The sequence below is a fragment of the Pezoporus flaviventris genome, unplaced genomic scaffold (genome assembly GCF_033815535.1).
Source record: "Pezoporus flaviventris isolate CSIRO_AGI_PZ_B2104156 unplaced genomic scaffold, CSIRO_AGI_Pfla_v1 ptg000015l, whole genome shotgun sequence".
Lineage (NCBI taxonomy): Eukaryota > Metazoa > Chordata > Aves > Psittaciformes > Psittacidae > Pezoporus > Pezoporus flaviventris.
The window spans coordinates 40,998,922-41,009,605 of NW_026892563.1; the positions used below are offsets into that span (position 1 = coordinate 40,998,922).

Sequence of the window (10,684 nt, forward strand, 5' to 3'; positions counted from 1 at the left end):
ACCCGTATGGATCACTAAATATACTGACAGCTCGCACGTGGAACCATGCCAGGATAAAAGTTACATTCTTTTCAGCTTATGTGTCTGTTTGCTTTCATAAAGTGAGGGAGAAAACGCTCTTTCGCTGACTCCTGTGAACACCTCATTTGCATGGATGTAACGGAAATGTAACACTCATTTTCCCTGAGGTAGAAAAGGAACCACATCAAGCTTCCCCTCTCTGATGTATGCTGCCTTTGTGGCACGTGGCTGGAGCAAAGCACAGTGAAAACTACAGCTAAAACTAGTGTTGAAAGAGTGTTGTGTTTGAATGGAGAACATATAATGAAGAAAAAAAAAAAAAGGATCACTGTTATAGATGTAGTTTTCAAGCAAAAATTGCCTTTATTAAAATAGATTTTACTAACTTTTCTTTCCTGTTTCTTTTCTTACCAAGTTCTCTCTCTCTGGCCTTCCATACTTGTGGCCATACTGGTGCTTTCTGCATGTTTTTGTGACTCTTAGTTTACCAACCCAACAGAAGATAGAATTCATTTTCCTTTTTCCTGGTTAGTTTTATGCCCTGTTAACAATCAGAACATGTCAGGGAGGGGTCCAGTGCGTAACAGGTTTGGCAATATAAGCAGCAAGAATAGGTCACTAGGACCAAGGAGGAAGATAGGGAACAGAAATTCTGTGGCAATTACACATTAACTTTTCTCACTGCATCTTCATTCATCCTTTGGCTGAAAACTTTCCATTTTGGAATGGTGAAATTACATCTGGAGAAAAAGAATGCAAATATTGTTCCACAGTAAAGCAGCTCAGCATATACAGGTCTTACTTTCTCTTATTTCCAGAAGCACCTTTTACAGTCTACAATGACAGCAAACGATCTTCCTGTGTTCTTTCAACTATCCTCAATTGATTCCTTAATTTCATCTTGCAACTGTTTCTTTCCGCTCACTTGTTCTTTCTGCAATAGGTAGGCCACTTGATTCTTTCACCGTATTCTATCAGTAAGATCTTAACTGCTCTCCTTCACCTTTAGCCACAGTCATCTACTCCTCTCTCTGATCCACATTAGGAGCTCTGAATTGGCAAAAAAATGAGAAGTCACTGTAGTATTCCATTTAACAGCATTCTAATCATGTGGGTGAATTCTTTCACAAGAGTGCGTACTGCCAGTTTTAATCCTATGTACACTAACATCTGATTTTTCTTCAGTAGAAGTACTGCAATGTGCAGAGTTTCTACACAAGTACAGAAGGTCCTCCAACAAAAAGTAAATAATATAGACCAGACTGAGCTCTGTCATTAAACTAAACCAGCTGCAGAAAGCTTTACTGATGCTAATGAAACCTCATGGTTTTAAAATCCTGGCCCTAAGGAGAACTCACAATAAAAAGATAAAGCAAAACATGATGTAAATGAATTTAAAACACTGTAAGAGGAGATAAAACCCCTCATATATCACATTGTTGGTAAACGCTTGGTACTTAGCCATCCCTTCTCATGGCAGAAACAGAGGCTCTGCTTTATTAATTTTAAATACTTAGGAACTTTAGGTGTGCAGACAGCTCTGGAAACACTTGTCACCTTAAACATGACTCCCCACTTTCAGGACAGAAAAGTCTATTAGTTGTGCACAACATAACAAGTGTCTCTGACTCAGTCTCTGTAGATTTACGTTTTTTAGCTATCCCTGGGACAGTTAGAATCATAGAATCATAGAATAGGTAGGGTTGGAAAGGACCTTAAGATCATCTAGTTCCAACCCCCCTGCCATGGACAGGGACACCTCCCACTAAACCATGCCACCCAAGGCTCTGTCTAACTATTTGAGGAACTAGTCACAGCAGTAGAAGCTCTCTTTGCAATATCAGTCCTTCTGTGACCACATCTCAACCCTGATGTACAGAGAAAAGCCACTGCAGGTAGAAGGCAGCCATGCCAAATAAACCCCACCATACAGTGACTACACATAAACTAACTTTCAGCTGTTGTCCTGTAAGAACTGGAATAAGCTGGAAGACAAAGAGATTGCCAGCTACCAGGAAATGTATGAACATTCAACTACGGCAGGTCAAGTACAACTGTGTCTCTCAAAGTTACACACTGGTTTTTTGAACATCTGAGCATAGGCAGAACTTCCCTTGGGTTTTGATTTCTCCTTTTCAAGACGTTAGACTTGACCAGAAACATACCAACCATAGTTCATGGCTGCCCTATGACCTGTGTAGTGATACAGTGTAATGGTACTCCTGAACAGAAAAATCCACATCATATTTCATAAAAGTGACTAAGCAGAACCTAGGAGACAAAATGAGACGTAGACAACACGGGGAAAGGTGGTTCAGTAGCACTTTGTCCCCAGTACTTGCTCAGGCTCTTAGAAATTGCTTTAGGACAAGGTTATAGGCAAGACTAGACTTAGTGATTGCAGAGAGATTAATTGTGCCGTGGCATGTACGTCACAAACCCTGGGGAACAAAGCAAGCTTCTCTGCAGACTGAGCTGATAAGTGAGCTCACTGTAGGTAACTAAGTTAATCAGTAGGAGTCTGGGCAGAAGGTAGAGTAGATAATGAGGTGAAGCAGGAGAAAGGTGAAATGATTCCCAGAGACTGGAAGAAGAATGAAGATCAACAACAGGGAGAAAGAGAAAGGATAAAAAAAGGAAATCTGTGCTCTTAACTAAAGAAATCTGATGTTAAATGAAGTCTGATCCCCATAGCATGACTGAACAACAGAAAACAGATTGGGATAAAGAAAAGTGGAGGCATTCAATGAATTTTTTGCACAGTCTTTAATAATTCTGATAGACCTTGAGCTGCCTGGTCCCCTGAGTTGGAGGACCATGAGTGTGGGAACAGTAACTTTTCATTTGTGAACACTGAAATTGTAAGGGACCAGCTGTACCAGTAAATGTACTTAAGTCCATTTAAATTAATCCTCTGGATTAACCCCAGAGTACTGAAGGAGCTAGCGGATGTTATGGCAAGACCCCTCTCGATCATCTACCAAAGGTCTTGGAAGGTCTCTACTCACTAGTTATTCCAATCCTCAAAAAGGGTATGAGGGATGACCCAGGGTACTACAGACCTGTGAGTCTAACCTCAGTTCCTGGAAAAAACTATGGGCTATGGAGATTATACTGGGTGCTACTGAAAGGCATTTAAAGAATAATGCAGTCATCAGGCACAGTCACTATGGGTTCACAAAGGGAAAATCCTGCCTAGTTAATTTGATATCTTTCTACTATAAGGTCACAGACCCAGTGGATGAAGGGAAGGCAGCAGATGTAGAAATTTCTGGATTTTAGTAAGGCTATTACTATGGCAGCATCCTTCTGGACAAGTTGCCCAGCTGTGGTTGAATGTGTCCAGAGGAGGGCAACAAAGCTGGTGAAAGGGCTGGAAGGAATGCCCTGTAAGGAATGGCTAAGGACTTTGGGTCTGCCTAGTTTCAAGCAAAGGTGGCTGAGGGGAACCTCATTGCTTTCTACAGCTTCCTGAGGAGGGGAAGTGGAGTGGGAGGTGCTGATCTCGTCTCCCTGACATCCTGGATGCATGGGAATGGTTCAGAGCTATGCCAGGGGGAAGTTTAGACTGGACATTAGAATGCATTTCTTTACTGAGAGGGTGGAGAAACCCTCGAACAGGCTTCCTAGAGAGGTGTTGATGCCCCAGGCCTGTCAGTGTTCAAGAGACATTTAGACAATGCCCTGAACAACATGCTTTAAGTTTTGATCAGCCCTGAAGTGGTCAGGCAGTTGGACTAAATGATTGCTGTAGATTCCATCCAACTGAAATGTTCCATTCTGTTCTGTTCTGTTACTCTGTTCTACTGTATTCTGTTCTGTTCATTCTTTTTCAGACATGCACTAAAGGTTCAGATGGTAACAGACCTCAAAAGTAATTCAGTACCTGTTCTGTTGCTTATCAGTATCCCTCATTACCAGACACATCAGGGCATAAAAAGGAATTTAACTCATCCCTCTGTGAAATAATAAACCATTGCCTCCTTTGTAAAATCAAACGGGATAAAACAACATGTGACAAACAGCACGCAATCAGGATCAAAAAATGTACAGATTTCCATTTTACAGAACTCATAAGAGTTATGTGTGGGCCACGTGACATGGGCTGGGCCAGCAGCCGTTCCTGCTTTGTGAGGCAGAGATCAAGATTCCTCTGGTTCGCGGGGTGGTGGTGGTGGAAGAACATAGTTTTCAGGGCGGTTTATCTCACTAAAGTAAAGCAGACCAAACAGATCCGACACAGGTAAGCACTCCCCCACTGCTCACTCCGCCCTCTTTCCTCAGGAGTTTCCTGCTTTTGTGGGATAGACCTAGAAGAGCTGCAAAAGCGTAGAAGGTATGTGATCGTCTAGAAAGTGCCTTGGATTAAGAACCTGGAAAAACAAGGTTTCACACTCAAAACTTGTACAACAGCATCTTCCCATCATTCAGCAGTGGCTGGCTTTTAGTTTCAAAAGAAATCTTTATTGCCTCCCTAGAAGAAAACTCAGAAGGAGGGAGAGTTTTTACCAGTGTCCCATCCTCAGGTCAGAAGGAAAAGGAGCAAGGACAAAAGCGCTTGCACATTTTTCCTTGTGATGAAGAGAGAACGTAAAACATGACTGTTTCTACCTACCGAAACCTGTCTCGGGTAAGTATAACCTGAAAAACAATGTAGTTCTTTTTCTGGCATTTGTGTATATATATATATATATGTATCTATTTATGCTCCAACAGGGCAACCTACTTTGTGTGCAAAAAAATGCCCATTGTGTCATGCTTTTGTCATGCTTTTTGACAGTGTCTTCATCAAAACAGTGGGATATGTGTAGGTTAGTGTAACACATGCAAAGTGACATGCAAAAATTGTTGAATACAGATCCCTGGTATGTGTTTCGTATTGATTGCACACAGTGCAACTGCTGTCTCCTTCCCAGAGATGCGGTTTGGAATGGGGTACAGAAGGGGCTCTCATGCCTGAGGACAGTGCAAAAATATCACATCAACGGAAAAAGAACTGACGATATAGGCAAATATTCAAACACATGCCTACGTTTTGCAAAAACCAGCTACATCTAGAACCTAAAGTAGTGTTATTGCTATAATGCTACACTGAAGCTGGGTGTTCTATTTACTAGAGCTGACAGCCCCATTAATAAGGCTACTTCCAGGATCTGAACTAGTATCTGAATGTTTGCTATGCAATGTACAAACGTCCTAGAATTAACCTTTAAAGTTACTCTGTGTTTAATAATAACGACAAATCTGCATCCTAGACTGCTCTAAGTTCTATTAAGAAGCCCTTTTTAGATGAGCCTGGCAATAAGTGCTTATGGTCTATTTATGCATTTTAGGTCTGTGTGATCAAATGCTCCCATTATTCAGTATGCATTCACATAGGAAATCCTAGTACATTTACACTGGCATGCATTTATGGATGCATTTCCCTAGGATATTATGTATGTGCATAGCTGCATGTTCTCATGATGGCATGTACTCAAGTATGTATGTTCTTATTTTGGTCATGATACTTATGACTTCTGTTTTATGTTGAAAAAACTATTCCATCTTCCACAGATGTCTGTCCCCTTAACTGCTCATCTGTTTTCAAGTGTCTGCTACCAGCATCTGTACTGCCATGTGGTTAGAGACACAGTGGAAGAACATCCGCCAAGCCTTGTTGCTTCTTTTCACTGCTGCTCTTCTCATTGGGGTCACCATGCTGGCCATTTCATCCAACATCAATCCAGTAGGCTATTTCTTCCTAGGGGTAGGGGGAGTGTGCCTGATCGGCTATTTGCTGAGTGTGTTTGTTGAGTGTTACCTGAGGAATCGACAGCGACGTGACGCAAACGAGGTATCTCCAAACAGGCAAAACCAAGCAGGGTAAGCAGCAACCTGGCTATTCCTCTTACTTTAACTCTCTCCTGAGTCATGGCCATTTTACATATTGTTTTGCTGTCTTTCTCCTAGGACACAAAACACAGACTCTGTTCCAGAAGTCTAAAGTTCTTTTTCCATAGTTTTCCTTCATTCTTCAGGTGGAGGTTGCAAATGTCTCTGCCATGCGTGTCCTGTATTCTGTCCGATATATATTTTCTTCCCCCCCTCTGGGAACTGATCCACTAACAATTTCCAGGGTTAAACAGATCCAGGCCCAGTTTTATGTTTCTTTGAGTAATTAAGTCTTGCCAAACAATGAGTCAGACAAGGAAAAAGAAAAACTGCTGAGGCAATACTGAATCTTAGCTGGGTTTAGCTCTATAAACTTTATCTGTAAAGCAACTGTGCCTCAGCAAACTTTTAAAAAGGAACCTGTAACTGGGAGTGTTTCCAGTCTTAAACACCCAATTGCATGCTGATAAGCCCTGATTTTGAGAGGCTCTGAATTCTTCCACATCTTTTTGGCTTCACGCACATTTGCAGGTTCTCAGTGTCATCTAATTTTAACCCCTATTTACCTACTGCAGTTGAAGAGTTTACTTGTCTCTTTGCTTCCTTGTCTGTATACTCCACATAATCATTATCATATTCATAAATGACTTGACATTCTTAAATACAGGGTTTGTAAGAGGGCAAAATATTATTGTTTCTTTTTAGAAAGAGTAAGTAAAAAGGAGTCTATATTGAGCTTTGCTAGCTTGGGAACTCACTAGAAGAAAATTAGTATGTTTATTTAAAAATGCAACCTAGAAAGGAAAATGTTTCTAAAATAACATTTTCCTCTGTAGATACTCTTTTTAATACAAAAGAATTAGTCTTTTTTAAACTAAATGAAAATACTTGGGCTTTTTTCCTTTTAAAAATAGACAAACATTGAGCTAATGTATTAAAAAAGCAAGGTCCTGTTTTATTCCAAGAAATACTTAGTAGCAATTCTTAATAGTAAATTTTAACTGGTAGGAGATTTAAAATGAGGGACATCAAGCCAAACCTAGGACACTGCTGAACAGTGTGGGTTTCCTCACTTATTCCGGAGCATGTGGATGAGAATGAATGAGCCATTCTCTAGACCATGAAGCGAGATACTAAGCTGTACAAGTGAGCTGATCCAGTGGCACAATATCACATACAGTAAACCCATGTGAGAGATAATGTCTCAGCCCCATCTATTGATTGGTCCCAATAGTACATTATCTGGACTACCTGCTTCTGCATAAACTAAGCAGTAAAATAATCACTGTAACTGCCATTCCTCTTTTTGTGCATAGGGTGAACGCTGCCTATGAAGCACCCACCTATGAGGAAGTGATGACCATGTCAGTTCCAGCAATATGGACAATTGCATCCAATCCAGGCTTAGTGCCCTCGCCACTGAATGAGCCTCCTCCTTACAATGTAGTTATTGAATCATCCACCCAAGAAGAGATTATGGTGGAGGCTCTCAGGATGTCAGTGGCATCAGACGCAGTGCGAACCTCTGAGACAGACACAGGACCCAGGATGCAGTTGCAGCTGGTGCTGCCCCCAAGACTGCAGCGGTTTGTTTCGGATATCCATGAAGTGAAAGGTGTTGAAGACAGGTTTGAACCACTGGAGCCACTCACTCCACCACCTGCTTATGAGAGTGCTGTCAACGATGATGTCTTTGAAGATGCTTTCCAGCCCTCCATATTATGATTCATTTCACCTTCCAGGAATGCAGAACGAAATCCTCTGCCCAATATAGAATGCTCCTAGAGGGAAGGTGAAAGAGCTGAGATATTTCACACCAGAAACTGTAGAAATTTGCCTCACCATTCTTTGAACCAGAGCTGAGCTAGAGGCACAGCTTCTGATGTCACTAGAACCTTTTGCACAAAATACAAACCAATGCAATACCACAGTGCTTTGTCTTAGCAGATACATAAAACCCCTGGGAGGAAAGACATGTTATACCTGGCAACAATTCTTAAACTGGAGAGACACCTTTATGGAGGAGGAATGTGAATCCTGAGAAAAGGTTTCCAAAGGACCTCTGAAGAAGGACTGTAGGATGCAGTCAGGAGAAGTTGCCTGGGATAGGGGAAAAATAGAAACAGCACTAAGTAGATTCTGCCTGTGCATTACAAACAGCTTTGCAATCATCAGTCACCCTAAAACCCCTACTGAGAGACTGAGGCTGCAGTTCCCCCGAGTTGCTGCTTTGCAGCAATACAAATTTATAGTCTACACTGTTTGTTGCTACCCCTCTGCTGCACTTGCTGGGCATCCTTTGCTGTGTTCCACTACATCTGACTGAGGGAAGGATGGCTGTCTTCATCTAAAAGCTGGCACCACCTCATACTTGTCTCCTGGGATTGAAAAGCTGATGGCAAGCATGGCACCATGAAATTACTTCAGTACCTTCACAGGGTTCTTACCCACACAGCCTGCAGTGGTGGACAAGAGGGAGATAATAGCAGCTTTTTTCCTGTAAGAGGAGCTGGCAATGGGATGTGTACACACATACATGTCCTCTGCCTGAACCCCTGCTCCTTGCAGCTCTACAGGAGGGTGTATTTTTCAACTGTACTACAGGCCCAAACAGATGACTCAAGATACTTTATTGTTATCATGGCAAGCATTTGCACCTCCAGCTCTCCATAATGCTGCCATGCATGGAGGCTTCTCTCTGGACTCTGCAAAGGGCCAGTCCATCTGCCAAGGCCACAGCTGCAGCAGAGCACCCTGGAGAATAACAGCTTTGAGGCACATGTGGTGTTCTCGTGGCTCTAGGCTGGAGCCAGGTTTCAGCTCTCACTGATCAGTGATGCTGTGCGGTCATTTACAACGGTAGAGCTAACCTGATAGGCTGTGCAGGGTTAAAGCAGTCTGCAGCATGCAAAGAATCATTCATGTCTGGCGAGTGTCCAAATATAAACAATGAAATAAGGTGGTCTGAATCTCTTTATGAAGGAGAGCAGCAATGATCAAAGCTGTGTCTCATATGACTGCATCACCTTTAATTCATATGAGAAACCATCAAACCACAGGCTAGAAGTAAATAAATTCTTATTGTTTGATTCTTTTAAGATCAAAAAAAGAAAAAAAAAAACAAAACCCTTTTTATGTTGTTTATAAATAAACCACATTAAAAATACCTGGTGGCATCATTATTTTTTCCTCCCAAAAGAAACACCCCAGAAAGCCACGCTTTTGCCTGCATTCAGCTTATCTGAGAATCTTGGCTTAGAAAGTGGAGTTTAATTTCTAAATCTACAACTGAATCACTTTACTATCATTAATGATGCAGCTATGATGACACTATTATCATAGAATGAGATATAAATCTGCTCATAGACGAAGTGTGATTTCTTTAAAGCCAACCACTTTGTGCATTTCCCTCCTATATCTGCAAACACAAAAGAACAAACCACAATCAAAAACAATACACGTATACCACACAGTAATAGAAACAGAGTGTGAACTGGGCCACCCAGGACCTTTCTGAGTGCACCAAACTGCCAGGAGTCAGGAAGAAATTCAAGCAGCCAGCACAAGACAAAAACTGGTCAAAACAAAGGCCAAAATGTCACCAGTTTTGATCACTGGGATTTTTACCTTTTCAAGTTATTCAAGCCTTTGGACTTGTGTTGAGTTTTAGCATGTGAAACTCCTGTGCACCAAGGAAAAACTATCTGGAGCTTTACGTGACAAGAGCTGTAAATCTGCTTCTGCTAAAAGGATTTTCATTTGCTTCTCCCTTCATTTTTCAAGTGTACTCTGCACAACCCACGTGCTCCCTTCTCCCATTTAACTACGGAACATTACTTGAACCCTTTATCAAGGAGCGTGACCAGCAGGGCGCAGGAGGTGATCCTGCTCCTCTACTCTGCTCTCGTGAGACCTCACTTGGAGTATTGTGTGCAGTTCTGGTGTCCTCAACATAAAAAGGACATGGAACTGTTGAACAAGTCCAGAGGAGGCCACGAAGATGATCAGGGGACTGGAGCACCTCCCGTATGAAGAAAGGCTGAGGAAGTTGGGGCTGTTCAGCCTGGAGAAGAGAAGGCTGAGTGCAGACCTCATAGCAGCCTTCCAGTGTTTAAAAGGGGCCTATAGGGATGCTGCGGAGGGACTCTTCATTAGGGACTGTAGTGACAGGACAAGGGGTAACGGGTTAAAAGTTAAAACAGGGGAAATTTAGGTTGGATATAAGGAGGAAATTCTTTACTGTGAGGGTGGTGAGGCACTGGAATGGGTTGCCCAGGGCAGTTGCGAATGCTCCATCCCTGGTGGTGTTCAAGGCCAGGCTGGACAGAGCCTTGGGTGCCATGGTTTAGAGTGAGGTGTCCCTGCCCTTGGCAGGGGGGTTGGAACTGGATGATCTTAAGGTCCTTTCCAACCCTAACTGTTCTCTGATTCTATCAATTTCCGCTGATTTCACCTGAAATGTGTGTTAACAAGAGACGTAACAGAAAACCTGTAACAGAAATCCAACAAAAAACCCCAACCAAAAGCCAATCACAGAACTGCTCTGTTTGCAAGGAAAGCTGCATACTTGCTATTCTACCCACACATAGAACCCCTCCCATTACTCTGATGTGCAAGACTAATCCCACGGGCAGGGACACCTTCCACTAGAGCAGCTTGCTCCAAGCCCCTGTGTCCAACCTGGCCTTGAACACTGCCAGGGATGGGGCAGCCACAGCTTCTCTAGGCACCAGCGCCTCAGCACCCTCACAGGAAAGAGCTTCTGCCTAAGAGCTCATCTCATCTCCCC

General features: G+C 42.5%; 1 protein-coding gene across 2 annotated transcripts; it reads left to right on the top strand.

Annotated features, from left to right (window-relative positions):
* The first annotated feature begins 3,115 nt into the window (after window positions 1–3,115).
* Window positions 3,116–8,998, top strand: TMEM139 (transmembrane protein 139). Of its 2 annotated transcripts, none has more exons than XM_061454294.1 (4): window positions 3,116–4,264; window positions 4,548–4,651; window positions 5,578–5,886; window positions 7,212–8,998. In XM_061454294.1, the coding sequence occupies exons 3-4, from the start codon at window positions 5,639–5,641 to the stop codon at window positions 7,618–7,620; spliced, it is 657 nt and encodes a 218-aa protein (XP_061310278.1). In that variant the 5' UTR covers window positions 3,116–4,264; window positions 4,548–4,651; window positions 5,578–5,638; the 3' UTR covers window positions 7,621–8,998. The 2 variants fall into 2 exon arrangements, with proteins under 2 accessions (XP_061310278.1, XP_061310277.1); XM_061454293.1 differs by having other exon boundaries at window positions 3,116–4,177; window positions 4,306–4,651.
* The last annotated feature ends 1,686 nt before the right edge of the window (window positions 8,999–10,684 follow it).